General features: G+C 42.9%; 1 protein-coding gene across 1 annotated transcript in view; it reads right to left on the bottom strand.

The window, feature by feature from the left end:
• VEPH1 (ventricular zone expressed PH domain containing 1) overlaps positions 1-22,315 on the bottom strand; it is a 213,639-nt gene that overhangs the window by 126,041 nt on the left and 65,283 nt on the right. Inside the window, exon 6 of the mRNA XM_030842369.3 lies at positions 12,682-12,891. Within this exon, the coding sequence (XP_030698229.2) occupies positions 12,682-12,891 (210 nt within the window). The remainder of the gene's footprint in view (positions 1-12,681; positions 12,892-22,315) is intronic.

Below are 22,315 nucleotides of genomic sequence, written 5' to 3'. Positions count from 1 at the left end.
TTTCTCACAGTTTTGGAGACTGCAAAGTCCAAGATCATGGTGTTGGCAGATTTGGTTTTTGGTTCCATGGAAGAAGGGGGCAAAGGAGCTCTCTGGAAACTCTTTAATAAGGGCACTAATCCTGTACATGAGGGCTCCACCCTCAAGACATAATCACCGCCCAAAGGCTCCACCTCCTAATACCATCACCTTAAGGTTAGGCTTCAACATAGGAATTGCGGGGATGGCCATGCACATTTAGACCATAGCATGATTTAATCTTGCCATTCCTCAGCAGAATAATAGAAGAGTCACCTCATTGTATCCATTGTTTCCATTTTATCTACTGTATGGGATGCTAAAATCTATGCATTTAGCCTTTAAGGTAATTCTCACTTTCTAAAGTGGAGAAAGGTAGAATATTTCCTTCAGGAAATCTTTGTAACTTCCCGTTTCCTCCCACTACCCTCCTTCCCTGACAATCAGTTTGTACTTACCAATCATGAAGGAGAAAGAGTTGGTCACCAAATAATGCTTTAGGAATGTGGAGCTATCATAGAGAAGGTGGGCTCTGGGAAGTGTTTTGAAGGAGGAAAGGGACATTTGATTGAGATAGGGACCACCGTCACAGAGAATGCTACGTACAGCTGAAGGAAGTTTGTCTTCAAAGAAGAAGGCAGTCGAAGGAAGAGCCAGAGAAAATGTAGACATCAATAGGAGCTTAGTATAATCCAGGGATTTCTAAAATTAACCATACTAAGTAAATAAAGATTTCAGTAATGGGAGGTAGTTAGGAAAGTGTTTGTCTTCCACTTCTCTGGGTGAATTGCCAGATATTTGAAACTCTATGGGATCTACATAGTGCTGAAGTTGGGAAATCTACAGTTCTGAAAACATTTTCCAGACATCTTAAATTTACTAATCTTAAATAGCAACTATTTCTTTATCTACTCTAGATTTATTCATTACTTAACAAGGAATAAACTGATAATAAGATACCCTTCTCAGTGTAATTTCTTTTGTGTTATATACATGTGGATAACAAGACTCATGCTGGTTAATGCTAAGAACTATAACGTGAACATTTCAGCGTGACTGATCAGCCAACTGTCAGATACATCTTTTCTTAGGGGCTGTGAACCAGCACCAAGTTCCCCATCCCTATTCACTACAAAATAAAATCAGGCTTACAGTTTTTGATAAATAAGGCAGAGAGCTGAAATGTAAATATCAGCTCACATAGTATAGTTATGGCTATGCAACAAAATTCATCTACTTTCAAGTACTCTCCTCATATTTTTTGAGAGTACAGTTATTAAAAAAAAACTTTACATCATGGTGATACCATCTATGTGTCAAATCCTGCTGGGGGTTTTGGGGATGCTTCCAGATCCTGGTCAAAAGATGATGAATTGAGTAACAAGGAAAAAAAAAAGTTAAGCAATAGGAAAATCTTGTATATATCCCCTATGTTATTTAAAACTGTTAATTAGGAACACTCTCCCCCCATCCTCCCCTCATTGCCACCTCATTTTCCATAGGAGTGGGGATGGGGTGAGGAATTCTAGGAATGTTATACAGGAAGTGTCAAAGCCCACTGAAGGATCATTTCTAAGTGAAGAAAAACCAAAGCCCCTTCCAACAACACAAGAGCTGAATTTTATTTAACTTTACACTCTCTACAGTGCCTTGCACACATCAGATGTGTGATAAATGCTCAAAACTGTATAATAAATAATGTTTGATGCTCCCTGGGTTTCTGTTTACCCTAACATTGCCAAAGATGATCATTTTTAAAGGTTATTGATTTATTTACATTGAAACAAATGGGTCTTACAAAGAAACCTGCGGGGGTATGGCTGTGTCTATAAACATACATGAATCATGCATGCATATACGTATGTGGGCATGCCCAGACCCCCGGGGGGATCCTATAGCAGATAAGCCCTGTGGGGCCTGGATCCTTGAGACCAGTGCCTCTTACACTTTCATGTGCACACACATCACCTGGGGATCTTGTTAACTTGTAGATTCCGATTCAAGTTCCCAGTGGTGCCCAAAGCTGGGGACCACACTTTGACCACCACACAGAAAGGAGACTGCTTTTCAGGAGAACCTGAAAAGCAGTAGCCACCACCCACAACTGGAACCCAATGTCTTTAATGTTCCTGGTCTTCCTCACAACCTGCCATGTCATCAGCTGCCGTCTACTAGTACAAGACCTGTACTAGTGTCCAGTCAAGTTCCAGTCTCTATGTAACAGCTGGTCAGCAAGTATTTGTGGCCCACATGCTAGGAGCCACAAATACAGTTGCAGTGCAGGGTAACAAGGAAATGTAAGGTATTAGAGTGGGTTGGGAGTGTGTGGATTCATACACCAAGCGAACAGAAGGCAAATGCAACCAGAAGAAAGTCAGGTGCAGACTCCACATTACAGCTGTACACTCTCACATGCTCAGAGCAGGGAAGATGGTGATGGCCTGGGAGGGTATGGAAATGACTTTTTCTTGGATTGGGCTCCCCAGAAACAGACCCTGAGATGATTTATGTGCAAATCATCTATTTGGAAACTGCAGCAGATGAGTACAGGAGTAGAAGAGTGAGGGAGAGAAGGGAAATAGCTCGGAAGGGATGCCAGGAGATTCTGGGAAAAGAGTTACCTCATTTGAGGAGTGACAGAGTCGGGGTATAAATACCCCCATCATTGGTTGAAGGCTGCTAGTGGGGCTGGGGGTGATATTCGTCACACATCTATCCTGCCATGCATGTCAGCGGGTGGCTTGTAGAGTTGGGGAAAACCACAGACTCAGAAATGCAGATGCTGGCAGTTGAAGGGAAGCAGGAGAGAGACAGGCCCCTGGAGCAAATGGTTTGAGTTCGTTCCCTGTGGACAGATACTCCGAGAAGGGAATAACAGGACAATTGAGAGAGGAGGCTGGGCCCTGCCCAGATAGACCACATATTCCTCATTCTCGAAGTCAGGAGACCTCCCCAGCTACACATGCAGAGAAAGGCTCCTTGGAGGTCAAAAGCTAGTGGGAAGCAGCCGCATAGCACAGGGAGATCAGCTCGGTGGTTTGTGACTGCCTGGAGGGGTGGGATGGGGAGGGTGGGAGGGAGGGAGACATAAGAGGGAAGAGATATTGGAACATATGTATATGTATAACTGATTCATTTTGTTACAAAGCAGAAACTAACACACCATTGTAAAGCAATTATACTCCAATAAAGATGTTAAAAAATAGTAATAATAAAATAAAATATAAAAAAGTAATGATCTTGCAAATTTGCAAAACAAAAAGAATTTTTAAAAATAAAAAATATTATAATTGAAATTAAAAAAAAAAAAAAGGGGAGTGATACCAAGTGGCCAAACCTACACATAGGCCTCTCCACCTTGGCTAAGAGATGTGTGTGCACACATGGAAAAATCCTGAGCTATACCAAATACGGACTCTGAACCAGGTATGGACTCTGAACCAGGCAGATCAAAATGATTGGCCAAAGGAAACCCGGAAGAAATGCCCCATAAAAGTGATTCAAACTGCCACGAGGGCGTGACTCTCTGAGCCTGCCCGTGTGTCTATCCACACGTACTGTACTCGTTTTTCTCCTAATAAATACTTTACTTGTTTCACTACTTTCCGTCTTTGTGGGAATTCTTTTTCTGCAAAGCCATAGGGCCAGGGCCTTGTCGCTGACCACTGGTCCAGTGGCTAGGATTCGGTGCTCTCACGGCTGCAACCAGACCTCAATCACTGGCCAGGAACCAAAACCCTGCTTCAAGCCGCTGCAGGCCGAGGCCACCAGAGATCAGAAGAGCTGGCTTATGCTAAAGTGATTTAAGCCTAAGGGCTATGGGCAGAGCAAGGTCTGTGCTACAGCCTTAAAAGAGCAGCAGGATTTGAGCTGGAAGTAGCAACTGCTTTATCCCCTCAACCCACTTGCTGCCAATGCCACGTTGTCCTTTCTGATGAATCCAGGATTCGTTTACATCTTAAGCTCAAGCCTAGAAGGGCAGTCGCTAAGTGGAAACTTTATGCTTTTGGTGGGGCAGGCACAGGCCTGCTTCCTCACAGACACCGGTATAAGAAAGGCAGAAGTCCCCTCTGAAAAGAGAAGGTGAGATCTGCGGGGACCAGGCTAACTATCCTTGGGGTTCAATCCTGAGGGGAGATTGGTCAAGCAGAGGCCCCTTTCTAGGCCTTGCCAAGCTCTCCCCTCACAGAGCCACTGAGAGCCCCTTGTGGATTTGGTCGGTTGGCCTAAATTACAGTTGATAATTACAAGACACTGTTGAAAATTGCTGCAACATGTAACTTTTGTAACCATTACTATCCTACATTTGCAACTATTTGTGGGGACTGTTTGTCCTTTTAACAGGCTCTTTAGTTTCTGGGGAACTCTGAGGTACACAGTATTCATTTGCTTGTCTACACAATAAAGGGAAACAAAATACTGTTCCCACGTGACCTGGACACCAGTGATAAGTTAAGTTTGGAGAGAGAAGGTAGAAAACAAGAACTGCCTGCTAATCAATGAGGAGTTTCCATCATCTGGAACCAGTCTACCATCCAGCCTCATCCCTCTCCCCTCCCTCCATTATCCAGGCACTTGAAACTCTTCATGGCTTCCAGAAGGCTTTCCCCCAGCTGCATGCCATTGCACCAGCTGTGTCCTCCCATGAATACTTTCCTCCTCCTCCCCTGACATAATCCTATCATGCAACAAGCCTCACTTAGAACACACTTCCAAACTCAGCCACACAAGGTGAGTTCTTTCCTTCTTGATCCAGTTCAGAAATCAGTAGTTAACAGGCACCAAGTTAAACTCTAATCATCTGTTTGTACATCTCTCTTGCCCCCCATTCACTGTGAGCCCCTCTAGGGCAGGGACCATGTCTTTCTCCTCTCTGTGTTCCCTTCACCACCAGCACTGGGGTTTGCACTCAGAAAGAATCAGCGACTCAACCCTATATCATTGAGGGAGGCTATGGAAAATCAGCTCTGTTATGTGAAAGCATATCTTGTATATACTTAAAAGATTTTTTTGTTTTCTTTACACTCTGCGAGAGACTTATTAATATCATTTCAATTAGCATGTACCCTTTTTACAATATAAAAAACAATAAAGCTACTTGCATTTTGGAAAAAAGAATCTTCCCCGATGATGGCAATTCTGTAGTATTAAGTAGCTGCCGGCTGGCACCAACCAAGGCTTCCCCAAAGACATTGAACCTTCCAAAGTTTTAACTAAATCCCCCACCCTTGGGGAAACTGTGGTTTTTAAGTCACAGGTCCTTCATCTTGTGGAATGGCCCCTAGGGCCCTTAGTCTTGATTTCCTAGTTAGAGATGCATAGCATCCATCCAGCTCCTATGTCGCAGGATGTTTTTCCACACAGTCAGGATGAGGACAGTAATGTGGTTCTCAGTTGCCTTTGTCATTCTTTTCCTTTTCCTCCTGCAAGTGTTTTTGTGGAAGGCCTGCCGGATGTCACAGAAACGCGACCTGGGCAAGATGTGTGTCACTTCTCTACTTGAAACGTGTCCAAGACTCTGAGCCCAGAGAGGATGTAATAAACACACCCTGGTGCTTGGCCAGCATATTCCAGCCAGTTAGGAAAACAAGGCAGAGGGCACAGGATTTCACACCCGCCCTGGCAGTGGCCGCCCTCAGAGGGCATGCCATTTGATTCTTCACAGGTGCAAACTGCTGGTCTCCAGCTAAGGAAAACAGCTGGCCGTAACATCCTTCCACGTACTATGAGATCATGTGTAAAGAGCAGTTTAGGGCATCTCTGTTTCCGCCACATAGGTTGGCTGCCTTGCGGGTCTGGCATAGGGCGGGGGAAACACAGCTATGGAGGGTGTGCTCTGTAGTAGTGTGTGCCTTCTAATGAGATGAGGTCCTGGTGAGGATGGGACTCTTAAACTAAAATTGCTTCAGTTCGTTTATTTGAGACTTAGGTAGATGGACAGAACACATGAGTGCAGTTTGTCCTCTCAAAAAAGTCAAAGCCATTCCTAAAGAAGTCTCTTTTGCATGTGGACCCACATTAGGAAAGAGCGTTGTAATAACTGCAATACCCAACCAAGGGGGCTGAGACCACCTGCGTGGCTCAGAGAGTCTAATGAGTGAAGAAAATAATGAAAAAAATAAAGCCTCTGGAATTGAAGCATTCTACTTCAGTTCTTCATGGGCAAGAAAAGGCAATCTGGCCTGGATCTAATTTAAACCACTTCAGATTTAGTTAATGAGAGTTTTTAAAAAAATTGCTGCAAACTTATTTGAGCTGTTTTTATAGGTGGGGAGCTGGGGACCACCTGCCCTTTATGGAAAGCAATGCACTTCCAGTGCCCCCAAGAAAACTAGGCTTATTTTAAATTATAAAAATTTTTACAAAATGTGGCTTTATTATTGTTTTTGTTACTTTTATTCCCCTCAGGAATGGTGGTCTACAATATAAATATAATGCAGAAATACATTCCACTCTGAGGAAAAGAATTTATATATGCCAGTTATTTCCTAACAAGGAAAGAAGATACAGCCAGTCCCGCTTTATACCTTTGATGGTACATGCAGTACCTCATTCCTTTTATTTCTGTCCTTATTTTGACTTGTCCCCCACATACACATCCACTCAGTCTCTTTCCCTGAGGCACACCATTAACCTGTTCCTGCCTTCCCTGATTTCAGTCTGTTTGGCTTAAGTTTCAGTCTATATCCAAATAAATGCAATGAGAAAGCCCTGAGCACCACTGAGGAAGTAATAAATTGCTGATGTTTATCGAATGTTTACCATTTGCCAGAAACTGTTCTCCATGGTTTAACTCATTAAATTCTCACAACAAAACTACGAGGTAAATAATGCTGCTATTCCTATTTTACAGATGAGGAAACTGAATCTAGAGAGGTGATGTAACTTGCTCAAGGCCACACAGTGAGTGAGGATTCAAACCAAGGCGGTCTGACTCTTAAGACCACCCTCTTAGCCACCATGTTACACTGTATGGATGTCCCCATGGGCAGCAAGATCATTCATGCAATGCGTTCTTACACAGACATATCCTAGGTAGTGATCACTGCTCAGTCTACAGTGGTGAATGTTCCTCCTGGGAGCTGTACTTCAACCGGTTTGCTGCCTGCTGAGCTCTCATATATAAAAACCTCTTTTCTTTCTTTCTTTCTTTTTTTTTTAGATTTTTTTTTTTTGATGTGGACCATTTTAAAAGTCTTTATTGAATTTGTTACAAAATTGCTTCTGTTTTATGTTTTGTTTTTTTGGCCATGAGGCATGTGGGATCTTAGCTCCCCGACCAAGGATCAAACCCACACCCCCTGCGTTTGAAGGCAAGGTCTTAACCACTGGACCACCAGGGAAGTCACTGAAAACCTCTTTTCATGATCCACTCAACATCATTTTTCTCTGATGTCACCTACCAAGAGCCAGGATCTTTGGGAATCACAGATAGACATGGCTCATCATATGCTTTCTGGTTAATAACGTCAGGTCCGCTATCCAATTTATTCTCATCCTTCACCTGTTAGGTATTAGAGATAAATTGTGTAGGCTCTGAAGAGTCAACAACACTTTCCATCTTAATATTTTCTTCTCCTTTCTCTTAAGTTATAGTTATGTCACCTAGAAGAATTAGACAGAGACTTGACTGAAGGAACGTGGCTAGTGAGAATCCAACCTTCAAATTCTTAGTTAACAGTACTCTAGAGTACTCATGAATTCTTTTGGCCACAGGCGAATTCAGATGGATAAGGTATGATTCCTTCCTATGAGAGCTCAGAAACTCATGGAGAAGACATAGACATGGACAGGCAAATTATGACATGGCACAGTCGGTATGGCCTTTGAGGTACAGCCAGAGTGAGGTGGGAGCATAGAGGGGGTGACTAACTGCCTAAGGGAACTGGAAGAGCTTACACAGGAGGCGACATTTGATCTGGGTCAGGAAAGATAAGTAAGAGCAGGGGATGGAAACTATCCAGGCAGAAGAATAGGCTGTGAGGATCACGACGTACGTCAGAGCAAGGTGTGCTCAGGGAAGGATGTAAAATGCTAACAGACAGAACATAGCGGGGCTGGAACAGCCTGGACAGATAAGAGTTAAAGCTAGAGAGGGAGAGTAGGGCCAAGCCAAGATGATGGCATCCTATAGGCAGTGGAGGAGCCAACAGAAGACTTTGTGCAAGGAAGTAGGATCACACTTGCATTTTTAGGAAAAAAACTGGTAATTCTACAAGAGATGCATTAGAGTGGGAAGAAACACATTCCTCTCTCAGTAACACTCTCCAACTGGGTAGGATTTTATTATATTGCTGTTGTTTTTATTATTACTATTATGAGTTGAAATGTATCAAGCACTTACCCGATGCCAGGCACTGTGCTAAGGGCTTTATATGAATTCTCTGGATGTAGGTCTGAGGATGGACCCTCAGAAAGTACTAAGTCATTTCTGCTGTTGTCTGGAGGTCTCCACTATATAGTCTCCTCATTTGAGAAAGACAGAAGGACCTGTGTATTTTTGCCATGCTGAGGACATGTCTAATAAAATAATATTCCTTATTTGTGCATCTGCTTCAACTGAACACACCACAGAAGTGGGGTGTATCCTGGCATTATGAAGAGCCAGCTGTGTCCTTTACTGGACAGGGCCAAAGAAGGTACACCTCAGAGGCAACCACTCACCAGTTACCCTAGAAGTGGGTAGATTTCTCTGCCCTTTGTTCCTTCTAGTTTCACTCTCCATCCAACATATGTACTTTGGATGCCGGAACACACCTGAAAATTGCCTGTGAGTCACCACCCTACAGCCTCCTATAGTGACACAAGCACCATGGCTATTAAGCATGGTTTCTTTCCAAATCTGGGCAAAAAAAGATCCCTGAGGTAATTTGGGAGATAGCGAAAATAAGTATCTATAGGGTGTTATTTTTTGTTTTATAGATACAACTTTCCTCTGCTGGGTTTACATCAGCAGATGGGAAGACTGTGACTCCTATCAGCTGCTGAAAACAGTTTGCCCACCCAGATGGGTGCTGATTTGAAAGAAAGGCACACGTGGTATGGTTCCCCATAGCCAGCCCTGCAGTTCCTACACTTGGCTTTATGCAGGCACAGAAGGTGGGGCAGAAGTCAATTAATAACATGTGTGATTGATTCCAAGCTGACTCTACCCCTGAGGCTACCCTGGGCCTGACAGCCTTACATCCCCTGGAGACTCCCCTCTTCCTCTTAAGGATCAAACAGTGCAGTTTGCTGGAAGGCAGGCAGCAAGGGAGGGATCAACAGTAGGCTCCAATCAGTCACAGACTGCGCATCTCAGAAGTTGAAGCAAGATACTCAAATTGCATCGGCTTTTCTGTATTTCCAAAATCTTTTAAAATCCTAGCAACAGAAATCATCTGATACTTGGAACCCCTGAATACATCTGAAAATTTTACTCTGGTGTCAAAGAGAAAAAATATTTTAATGACGTCAATTTTTAGATGAGGCTGGGAAATTTTTAGATGAGACTGAGAAAGAGGATCCTAGGGCCTGAGATCACTAGGGTCCTGTGGCTGTCTCATCATTAACACCCTAAACATCTCCATGTCTCATATATCCCCATGTCCCTTTATGTCACACAGACCAAGCTCTCCACACAGAAAACAGCTGGGCCTTTTTAGGGCAAAGTTCCTGCTGTTCTCTTTTTATTGCAATGTCCTCCTCCATAGGTAGCCAGGAGCCCATACTTGACTTCTGCCCTCATACCCACCTGGCAATGTACTTCAGTAACTCTCTGTTTCCTTCTGCAAAGAGGTTGGAGAGAAATAACCATACACATGTATCTTGCTTATTGGTTTTGGTCTTTAGGAATATGGCTCCACAAAATTTTTAGAACATTGAACAGGTTTACTCAAATTAAGCAGTTAATAGCTGCTTAGACTACTAATTCTTGGGACATCTGAATTTTAGCATTCTTAAAACTAAAAGAAGGACTTTCAAAGGCTGATATCTTAGGCATTATTTCTGAGTAAAGGATCCTGACTAACATTTATAGGTAATTGTGTCAGTCTGATCTTAAATGAAATGGAATAATGGAATTCAAGAATATCAGAGCCAGAAGGGCGGTAATCCAGTGCAAAGACATTACTTATTTTTGAGGAGAGAAAAGAGACCCAGAGAAACGAATGACTTGATGAACTGCAACAGAGACATTCTTTGTCCCCTGTCATTTCTTTCTGTCCTTCTCTTTTGATTAGCTGGGCATATGGCCACCTAAATCCAGACTAGATGTTCCAGCCTCCCTTGCAGCTAGGTATGGTCATCTGCAGCTTTGTTTTATTTAGCCAATGGGCTATAAACAATAGGTTGTGTTTGACTGTCTGGAAGAGTTCTTCTCCCCTTTCCCCTTCCTACTGGCTGAAATGTTGAATTGATGGGTGGAGAGGAGTAGCCATCTTGGACCATGAGATAGAAGCCCTGTGCTCTTTGGTGTGCTCAAGGATAGGAGAGCAACAAAGGAGAAGGGGCCTGGGTTTCTGAAACATGGAGTTCTAGACTGACTGCCTTCTAGACTTCTTTATGTGCAAGGGAAATAGATGTGTATCTTTGTTTAAACCATTGTTGAATTTTTGTGTTACTTATTCCTGACCACATGTAAACTGCTATATCAGTAGTCTGGAAAAGTTTTAATTGATTAACATGACTTGATGGAGGAGGGCAGGATGGGTGATGGACAAGGCCTGACTGATCCTTTGTCTAAAAGATAAAATGCTTTAAATATGTTATGTCAAGGGATCTCAAATACTGATCCACAAAATGCTGCATCAGAATTACCCTGGCAGACGTGGGGGAGGGGTGTCCCATAAATCCAGATTCATGGGTCCCTTTCCTGGAGTTTTTCATTTAGTAGGTATTCTATGGGGCCCAAGAATTTATTTTGTTAAAAAAGTTCCTAATATAGTCCTGATATCCAGAAACATTTGGAAAGTATTTGATCTAAAATTGTTCTCTGCTGAGGAGGTGAATCAGAAGCATCAGAAAAAATTTTTTTCTCTCCCAAACATAGATGCCTCCATGGGCACATGAGAATGAGAGATAGAGATAGAGATAGAGAGAGACAGAGACGGAGAGAGAGAGGTGAGAGAGACAGAGATGAGGAAATATTCTGATATTCTGAATTTTGAAATAAGTGATCCCTGAGGCTCTTTGGACCCTCCTCGCCTTCTCTCTGCACTCACCTGGAGTCACAAAAAATGTCACCTAATAGTCCATTCTCTCTCAAGTTAACCTTAGTTCAGATAAACCTACAGTGGCTAGTGTTTTTTGTTTGTTTTGTTTTGCTTTGTTTACAGATTACATTTTCTATGGGAGGTGTAGTCACTTTCAATGTGCATCACTACACATTAATGAATCGTAAATGTATTTGTGACAAAAAGAACTACCACTTGAAGATTCCAAGGCCTTGCACACCAGAGGTTGAATTTTTTGGTCCATGCAAAAATCTGCAATGTCAGCAGATTCAGGCAAACAGCTGTTGGTTACAGTTGGCCTAAAAGCACTTGGGCATACCAGCAGCCTCTCCTGGCAGCAAAGGCGATGGGCACAGAAACTGTTACCACAAGGCAGATCATGGCAGGCAGGAGACATTCCAAACAGCACTGAATGGAAAGGGATTATACTAAGCAGCACGTCAGTACCGAGTAATCCTTTTACAAGAGTCACTGTCACATTCATAAATACACACTGCTTGGGAGACCAGTTCTCCCACCTTCTTCTGGGAAACTAGAGGAGTAAGGCCCTCAACCAGAAGGAAGCCTGGCATTCACCAGGCTCTCCACAAATCTCAGCAGAAATCAAACAAAACAGATTGCTAAACTTGGTGAACTATGAAATCTCTTTTAAGAGTTGTACAATTTTATATTTATCTAATAGGAAACTACAGTATGGGTAAGTGGGTGAAAGTAAAAGCTTTCCTCTATCGATTATATATTTGCTTTTATTTTTAAAAGATAAAAATCCTAAATCCCAATATGAAATCGCCAGAGAGACATGCATGTGTGTGTATACATGCAGGCACACACCCTTCAGAACTTTAATTTCTGGAAATTCTTTCTTAGTTGCCTAGTCCCCACAAGCTCTGGTGGCATCCTGTTGTCCCTTCCGAAAGATTTTATTATGCAAATATTTAGACTAGGACTTTTAAACATCCATGAACGTTTACTGCACTCTCTCAAGTAACATCATGTAGAGGGCTCAAAACATAGAGTCCAGGCAATTACTGACAGGATAGCTATGGGTTCTCATTAATATGCAGTCTCTGGGACCTAACTCTGTGTTTACTGATGGTCTCCTGGTTGACCAGAATTGCAACCAGAAATGAGATGAAACTCTTACTGGTTGCTGTTATTACAAAGTGGTCTTGAATCTGTCATAGTGCTCTTTCCATTGTAACCCTTCGCCTTCCTCACTGACACTCCAGCAATGAAATTTTCACTTCCTGAACCTTCCACATAACCCTGCTACAATGTGCCCTTGATCCAGAGGCTGCTGTCCATGCATTAAAAAAAAAAAAAAAAAAAAGAGAGAGAGAAAGAAACGAAACTCTCAGAAGTCTCAGGACAAATTTGTAGGTCATAGAGCTCCTATGGATTAAGTGCTGATGGAATTTAGGGAAATGGAGAGAAAAAAACCCATACTTACTTCATCCACATGCCCAACAGCTCCATAGATTCTCGCCATTTGTCCAATGAGGTAGGGGAATCTCTCAGCAATCTCTTTCAGCATTGGAAGAAAACTGTTCAAAGCCACTGGCTCATAGCCTGCTATCTCTATGAGGATGCTTAGGATGACGTCGTTATGGGTTGAATCCTTCAAATGCCCGATTAGGAAAGGAATACACTTCTGAACCACCTACAGAAAGAAAGGAGAAGAAGAGGGAAGAAAGAGAAACAAAGAGGAAATTAATTAAGTCAGAATCAACCTAATATTTTTTGTATTCAATCTGAACTCAACACATTCTGAGATTATTACTCTTGCTGGAACTCAAACAAATCTCCCAAGTCTGAAATTTTAAATTTACAATAAAATTTCAGAGGCTTCAGTTCCTTTTGCTTCCTCTTTAAATCTGCACTCTGCTATTGAAGAGTAAAGGCTGCAAAATGCTTAAATGTTTCTATTCGTAAGTCAAGTTTTGATGTGCTATGTCCTTATCGGTAGTGTTACATTTCCTCCAAACCACCCTGAAAGCTTCAATTTTTTATTTTTATTTTATTTTTGGTGCTCATATACAATAGAGTTTTCCTAAAGACTCACGGAAAACATTACCAAGTAGTGTTCTCAGAAATTGGTTGTGCTGTCCATTATCAACTGTGCTGCATATATTGAGAAGAATGAATTTGACCACTAATTAAATTGAATTGAAAAGCATAGATGGCATTAACAATATTTATTGAATACCTACTACGTACCCAGAACAACTAGAGATTCCTAGAAGTTAGGATACTAGCCAAAATTTTTAACATGGCCTACATACTCAGTCCCTACTTGCCTACTCCTTAGACATCATCTCGGACATGACCACCTTGCTCTCTCAACTTTAGTAACAATGGCATTTTTTTCTCTCTCAAATTCCTCTCACCATGTGACCTGTGCACATATTATTCCCTCTCTGTAATAAGGTCTTCTCCACTACCTCATTTCATCAGTTAACTCCTAATTATCCATAGACTATCAGAGAGTTTCAATTTAAAGGACAATATAAGTATGTAAGAGATCCTTGACGATGACTTTAATCAGAGCCTTCAAACTGGAGAAATATGGTGTGGAAATATTTAATAATAAAAGTAAGGAAGCAGGAAAGAGCTCTTCCATTTTCTTCCATTTTCCATTTGGATCACAAAAATGTAATATGATAAAAAATTATTAATTTTTATTAAATAATTATATATTAAATTATATATTAATTAAATAATTATTAAATAATAATAAATAATTATTAAATAATTTCTACCATATTCTCAATATCCTAATCTTTCTTAATTTTTAATGCTTTTATCAATATAAAGATGCAATAATTTGTATTAAGGAGAATGTGACTTTTTTGTGGAATAAAGTCTCTATATTAACACATAGACACATTGCATACTGATGATTTAATGAACTGTTTTGTCTGCTAAAATAAAAGAATTAGAAAGGACAACCTGTGGAAAACTGAACAAAGAAGTACAAACTATTTGCCCATCCATACTTCTACTATGCTTATTTCTTTTGTTTGTTGTTGGTTTGCTGTTTTGGTAAGGGAAACTTGAAATGTAGATTCCAGTATAAAAACTGAATCTGATGCACAGCTCAATCTGCTGAATTCATCCCCTGCCCAAAACCTGCTTTTCCCACCTCTCTAGCCCCAAGTGTCTTCTTTCCCCATAAATGACACAATCATCTGACTGCTCAAGTCAGCAGTCTGGGAATCATTCTTTTCTTTTTTTTTTGCGGTATACAGGCCTCTCACTGTTGTGGCCTCTCCCGTTGCGGAGCACAGGCTCCGGACGCGCAGGCTCAGTGGCCATGGCTCACGGGCCCAGCTGCTCCGCGGCATGTGGGATCTTCCCGGACCGGGGCACGAACCTGTGTCCCCTGCATTGGCAGGCGGACTCTCAACCACTGTGCCACCAGGGAAGCCCTAGGAATCATTCTTGACAACCGTTTTTCCCTTATCAGCAGCTTCATCCAAGCAATCACCAAGTCCTATTGATTCCACCCCCCAAGTATCCCACAGATGGGTCCACTTCCCTCCATGTCCATTCATCTATCCATTCACTCATTCACAAATATTTATGGAGTCCTTCCCATTTGCAAGGTACTATTCTAGGTGCTGGAGTTAATGTTTCTAACAGGTCTGACAGGTTCCTGCCTTCATGGAATAACTCACTGTCTAGTAAAGGAGATACTTAGTAAAACAAATAGTTACAAAAGAAATACGTAATTATAAGTTTTAATAAATGTCACATAGGGGAAATACAGGGTGCTGTGAGACACAGTCCCAGGGCCCTGATTTAGGCTGGGGGTCAGGGAAGTCCTCTCAGCAGGGACATTTAAGCTGAGACACTGATCTAGTCACCCTGCACTTGGGTTATTCCAACAGCCTCCTAGCTGTTCTCCCTGCCTTCAGTCTTGTCCGTCCAATCCCTTCTCGACCTTGTGGCCACAATGGTGACCCTCTCCTGCTTAAAATACTTCACTAATTTCTCATTGCTCTCAAGCCAGAGGTTCACTATACCTTTTCTGAACTGACTCCTATCCACCTTCTAGACTTAGCTCCTTACCCACCTATTCTACTGTCTCCCCATCCAGATCCCATCACATAACACACTTCCACCATGTTGGATTTTTAAAAAATGTTCTTGACCTGCTAAGTTTTCTCTTGTGTCTGGAATTTTACTCATGTGATCCATTCGGCCTGTAGTTCTTATTGCCCCCAATTTGCTGGATAACTCCTTATCATTCTTGAGGCTTCAGATTAGCTATTATTTCCTTTAAAAAATCTTCCTCAACTCCTCTTCTTTTCCCCTCTCAGTCTCATGTCCCTGCTAAAGCTCCTACCCTCATACTTCCTTCTCATTGCTGTTCCAGTGTCTGCCTTGCAGACTGACTGAAATCTCTACAAGGTCAAGAATCATTTCCATTTTGTACCTATGAATGTATACTCAGTGCCTAGCACAGAGTCTGGCCTGAAAGTAAGTCAATAAATATTTAAGGAACAAATAAAAGGAAGGCAGATCTAAATGATTTTATAGGGTAGTTTTGGGATAACCCCAACTCCCACCCCACACCATAGTACTTGAATAGTTGTACATAATGTTTAAACATATATACTACCATGTGTCATATACAACATAACTAATAAGGACATAAAAGAAGATAATTTTGAGATCGCTAGGATCATCCTGTGTATAAATTTAAACTTGATATTCATATCCAGTACTTGCGGAGAAAAGGACAGAGGTAGTTTCTGGTAAATGGCACATATGAATGAACAGTTCAGTAAAGGCTGCCTGTGCATTGGGGTTGACCGTATGTCCTTTGGGTGAAACTATGAGAGGTCCCTGGCACCTATGGCAGAAGTGTCAGCCAGCTGCTCCGGGTCAGGGCAGCATACTTAACCTGAGGCTTTTAGAAATGGAAAACGCTTACACATTTCCTGCCCCATTCTACAAAATTCCATTTCCTAGTCCTTATTCTTCATGTCCTATTCCTGGAACACCTGTGACACGTGCTTCCAGTCATGACAATTTTATTTAAACTCCAGCCATACATCCCAAGCCTATAAAGAAAATTTTAAAAGGAAAAGAAAGAAAAGGGGAAAGGAAGAAAGAAAAAGTAAGAAAGGCAGGCAGGCAGGCTCAGGCAAATATATATACTTCTGGGCAGAGTTGAATCCATAGGAGCAAAGAAAAGAGAAACCCTGAATAATGGGAATAATAATAAAATGTGAATAATGTGAATGAACAAAGGCAGATATTTCTTGAAGTTTATCACTCACATTTAAGGGAAGTGGTGCTTTGGGCTTTAGATATTCTTGGATAAGGAGAAATTATATTTTCCAAACACAGGGCATTTCCTTAGGTTGGTCTCTTCATGGTGCCTCATTGGAGTCATCTCATAACTCAGAGAAAGCCTTCTTTGGCTGAGAGTAGAGTAGCCACTAAGGTAACATAGATGGCTGGCAAAGAGCAAGCTAACACGGCCTTTGTTTAGGCCACAAGCCCCACGCCTTGGACTCTGACAGAGCTTCCAAACTGACCTCCTAGCCTCAAGTCTTTTCCCCTTTCTTCAGCCTCCTCACTGCCTAAAACTTCATCTGCTTATGTCAAAGATTTCCCATGGGGCTTCCCTGGTGGCGCAGTGGTTGAGAGTCCGCCTGCCGATGCAGGGGACACGGGTTCGTGCCCCAGTGCGGGAAGATCCCACATGCCACGGAGCGGCTGGGCCCGTGAGCCATGGCCGCTGAGCCTGCGTGTCCAGAGCCTGTGCTCCGCAACGGGAGAGGCCACAACAGTGAGAGGCCCACGTACAGCAAAAAAAAAAAAAAGATTTCCCATGGCGCATGGCTGGAATCCCAATGCCACGGCATTCTAGGGTCTTCGCTTATGGGTATATTTGCTGGCTCTTCCTCTGTGAACCCTCTGAGCCAGCAACATGCCACTGACCACCCACAGTGGCTTGAATACGGAGAAAACTCATACTTTCAAAGCTGATCTCAAATAGCTCTACTTCTGGGAAGCCTTCCCTCCAGGCTGCTCTAACATACACAGAACCTGAAGCTAGAGAACAAGGGAGGCCCCCAGACCACACACTGAAATATTCTACAGTCTTATACAGTGTTCTATCTTCTTACCTGACACATACACCTTTATAACAATCTGGGAGGCTTGATCTGAATTTAGAATTTTTGGCCCCTGTAGAGGGAACAGGAAGAAATGACCCTTAATCCCCATCTCTTGCCCCTCCCTTCTCTTCCTACCCCTGGCTTTGCCCTCAAGGAGTCTCCTATGCATATATGTGGATACCCAAGCCCACATATGCAAGCTCATCTAGGCTGCCTCTCAGACCTATGGGGTCACACTGTTGGCATGGCCTGTTCTTGGGAAAACAGGCCCAGGGACCAGGCCTTGCATCCTGGAAGCAGGATGGAGACTTACAGGAAGGGGATTCCAAGGTCCCAGTTATCTGGACTATGTCTAGTAGACAGGGAAGTGCATGGGAACTGGGGGCACAGGCAGAGGAGGGCCAACCAGAACAGTATAAAGCAAGTAGCCCAGGGAAAGGTCCTATCCCTGACTTTTCTGGTCCTTCCTGAGCAGAATTAATCACTGCCTTTTCTGTCTCCCAAAGCAGTCTGCTGACAAGTTTAGCATCTTGTCCTTGAACTGAAATTTTGTGGACACAGCTCATTACTCCAGCCCATGGGCACCTTGAGGGTGCGACCATCTGAAAACATAGCTCCATAACTTAACTGGCAGCAAATGACATTTAAATTCTTACTTACAGAATAAAAAGTCGAGCTATTGTGTACATGTACATGTGTATGTGCACGTGTGTATCCACACTCCCTCTTAAATTAGTCCTCAGGTTCAATTTTCTCTTTCAATTTAATTTGGATAGTACTCAAGTTCTATTAATCTCCAGAAACCTATAAAATAACTGCTACTCTTTTCATGTATTACTTATACCCACCATACTAACGAAATATATATTCTGAAATCCAGGGTTCTGCTCCAAAGGTTGTTTGAGAACAGTCTATATATATTCCATCACTCTAACTTAATGCTCTGCAACTGGCTTCTCATTTTAAATAAATACCAAGTGACCTCTGAGTCTTGTCAGCCTGGTGATGCTATGTTAGGTGCTGTAGGATTAGGTATGTGAATAGGAATGCTCTACACTGCTGAGAGAAAATCCTAGAAAATGACTCTAGGGACCAGACCACAAAAGCAGTTCCTCTGGGTCTGGACATTAATCAACAGAGGGCTGAACTTGCCATTTCCTGCCACTCTTCTCTGTATGGTTAGGGCTAGACACCTACATCCTGGGGATAATAACACATATGTTCATATGTGTTACTAAATTCTGTTTCCTTCATTGACTAGACTACAGCATGGTTTTTGGCAGCCGAGAATATAGACTTAGCCCCAGAAGGCCACTTGGAAAATTGACCACCCAGCCTTTTCCTATAAATGAACTCGGAGAATCCTCTGGAGATTCCAGCCACGAGTCACTAGCCAAGAACTGCCTCCCTCCACCTAGGAAGGATAGCTTCCTAAAAGAGGGATACTCTGAGGGCAGTGATGGAGGAAGGGATACCACATGATCGGGCAGCAACATCAGAAACTCACAGACGGATGGATGTTGACACTATGTCACGTTCACAACCTCATGGACTAGTCAGCTATACATAGAGAAGATTTTTTTTCAAGGGCCAACTGTTGACTCTCCAGCCCTGGAGAGCCCAGTTATCACTGGTCACAGAAGGTGGGTAATGAGGAGTGCATTCAAGAAAGCATGAAAACATTCCTGCACTTGCCTTCATTGGAGAACCAGCTCAGTTTACCTCCAAGTTACAGAGCACTGGCACAGCTTTTATGCAGAAGGAAAAACCCCCTTTTAATCCAAATGTCACAAGGTCAAAATCCTTCTCATTTAGCCTCTTATTTCATCTGAAATTGAATTAACTAGACTTACACTGAAAGCCCCAGTCTGTAGATTTGATTGTTGCCACGTATTTCATTTTCCTCTCTCAGTAGACTTTTCTCTGTATCCCTCCTTTTCCCCTTGCCTGCTGTCTAATTAATGAACATGAGAGAGAGGAGAGGTGAATCAGGGATTTCTCTAGCTCACTGCCTGAGCATCTCAGTAACCAGGTGTTAGCTGACGAAGAGCTGAAGGAGGCAAGGGGGGTGGGAAGGGGCAGGGCTGCTTTAACAGGAAGAGAAGTGCTGAGGGGAAACAAAGGGTTGGGTGGTGCCCTAGTCACCACTTCCTGCCACCAGTTAGGATCCTGGCCCTGGTGGGTCCCTTCACGTCATTATGGGTGCTTCCTAATCCTTTGCTTCTTCATTCTAGGATCCACACTCAGCACCTACAGGAATACCTACAGCAATCTGCTTTCCCACTCTCTTTCCCCTTCTGTTCAGTTCTCCTCCTTTTCTTGTCTAGCTTACCTTTCTACTGTGTCCCCCGGCTCGCCCATTTGTTTCACAAGCCACAGCCTTACAGTCTCATTTTTTTAGCATGTTGAGATCAAAAGATCTCATTGGCTGGAATTAGACTGGGTTGATGAGGTAGCTCAGCCTAATCTGTATGGCTCTGCGAAAGTTCCCTAACCAGTGTCAGCCCCAGATTTTCTGTAAATGGCAGTCTTAGGGGCGGGGCATTGTGACTGTAATGGCCTGTGGAAGACATGGACATTGCCCGTCTGAAAGCTGGAGGGGCCGATAAAGATAAGGGGGGCATGAAAAGCCACCTCACCAAGTCGCTCCTTGGTACCAGCACTGTTCTTGACCTCTCCAAACTTCAACTTCTCTGTTTACAAAATGAAAAGGTTGTGGAGAACAAGTGAGATAATCTCTGTAAAACACCTACACAGTGCCTGGTACTTGGCATGAGCTCAACTACTATTGGTGCCCCTTGTCCACCCTCCCCTGCCTTCTGTAACCTGGGAACACTTCCCTTGTGGCCTTCTGAAAGTGGAGGCTACTCAGTGACTCCCCCAGGCCAAGAGAGGAGGGGGTTGGGAGTCAGAGTGCTGGACCTGTCACTTACCGCTTACTACTTGTGAGATGGGGGCAAGATAACCTCTCAAAACATTCTTTTTTCTTTTTTTTTTTTCTGATTTTAACTGATTAATTTATTTTTAATTTTTATACAATTTTTAAAGGTTACACTCCATTTGCAACAAAGCATCCATTTTGACTGGTGTAAAATGGAGGAAAAAATAACACATCATAGAGTTATTGGTAGGATTAAATGAGATATTAGATGTTAAAACAAAAGTCCTTTGTGAATGGTAAAATCCTCTGCAAATTTAGGCACTAATACTAACTCATCTGTCTTAAGAAATATTCGTGGAGAGACTTCTGTGTGCCAGGTACTATGCCAGGCACTGGGGACACAGTGATGGATAAGGTGGTCCTTGTGTCTCAAGCATTTGCATCACAGCCAAGGTGATCCAGAGGGAGAGAGACCAGCAGAGACAAATTCATGACAGTGTGAAATTTGCTATGTCTGGGATTAGGCAGAAGAAAGGAGTCAGAGAGGACTACTGGCAAGAAAGCAACACCTAAGCAACTGTCAGCCCAAAAAGGGTGGTCCTGGTTAGGAAAGAACATTCCAGATGGAGAACATAGCATATATGTAAAAACTCAGTGCCCTGATAGAGAATGCCCACCTGTGGTCCCTAAGACTGTATAGTTGTTCAAGGTGTAAGGATTAAAGTGACCCTACGAGGCCAGGCAACAGTCAGGGGCCTGGTTTTAAATGGCCTCATAAGCCCTTTCCCGAGTCTCTGGACAGCCACAGAAGGCCTGTAACCAGAGGTCTGACAGGACCTCTCTGAACGCCACACATGGTGCCACCCTCATTCTTGGACCCTACCTTTTTGGGTCAAGTGACACCAAGGCCTTTCCTCTCCCCCTTCCTATAAGTGAGCCTCCTCCTGGTTTCATTTACCTTGATGCCTATCCTTTACCCTATGGGAAATAAGTTAGCTTATTCTATTTGGATAGAATTAGCTTATTCTATCCAAATCCCCCTTGAACTTTTATTGAACCTGCCTTTCCAAAAACTGTGTTTGTTTTGCTTTTGTTCTCAGGCTGCAGATCAAATGGCATGCCAGCCACCTCCTTTATGAAACTAGGTTTGGCCTGTTAGTCACCTCTCACTATTCCCCATATCACCTGGTCCCCAGTCTCTATCTGTGGTAGGCAGAATAATGACTTCCCAAAGATGTCCACACCCTAATACCCAGAACTTGTGAAAATGCTCCCTTCCACACAGAAGGGACTTTGTAAATGTGATTAAGTTAAGGGTCTTGCGATGGAGAGATAATCCTGGATCATCTGGGCGGCCCCAATGTACTCACAAAGGCCTTGGAAGAGGGAAAAAGGAGAGTCAAGCAGAGACGAGAGTGATGCAGGCCATGGGCCAGCCTCTCGGAGCTGGAAAGCACAAGGAAACGTATTCTCCTCTAGATTCTCCAGAAGGAATGCAAGCCTGTTGACCCATTTTAGACTTCTGACCTCCAGAACTATAAGGTAATAAATTTGTGTTGTTTTAAATCACTACATTTGTGGTAACGTTACAGCAGCACAGGAAACGAATACACCATCCTGTCTGTGCCCCCCTCACCCTGAGCCTTCTTTTAGGTGACCCAGTGATCCCTCAACTCCACTCTCTGCCCAGCCCAAACTCTGTTGTAGCTTTGCCCATCCTTTCTGTCCTTAATCCTTTCTGAAACTCATTTCTCCATCTGTGCTCTGGAATTCACTCCCAGACTTCCTCTAGTACCTTATTTTATCTAATATTTTCTCTCACAACCTCAATCACTTTATTCTTACTGGATGTTGTTAAACCCTCCTTATTTCTCCTAAACTCCCACACTCGTGCGGTCATTTCCTACCCTTCCCTTCCACACACAATAAGTAATGGATGCCTGCCACTCTCCACTTCACCCCACAGACCACTGCCTCTCGTGGGTCACTGGTGAGTCCCCAGCTACCAAATCCAAGGTCAATTCCCATCTCCAATCTCCTTTAACTCCCTAGATCTTGACCCTGTTGAG

Source organism: Globicephala melas, chromosome 4 (genome assembly GCF_963455315.2).
Source record: "Globicephala melas chromosome 4, mGloMel1.2, whole genome shotgun sequence".
NCBI classification, from domain to species: Eukaryota; Metazoa; Chordata; class Mammalia; order Artiodactyla; family Delphinidae; genus Globicephala; species Globicephala melas.
This window is presented reverse-complemented; position numbering and strand designations above follow the sequence as displayed.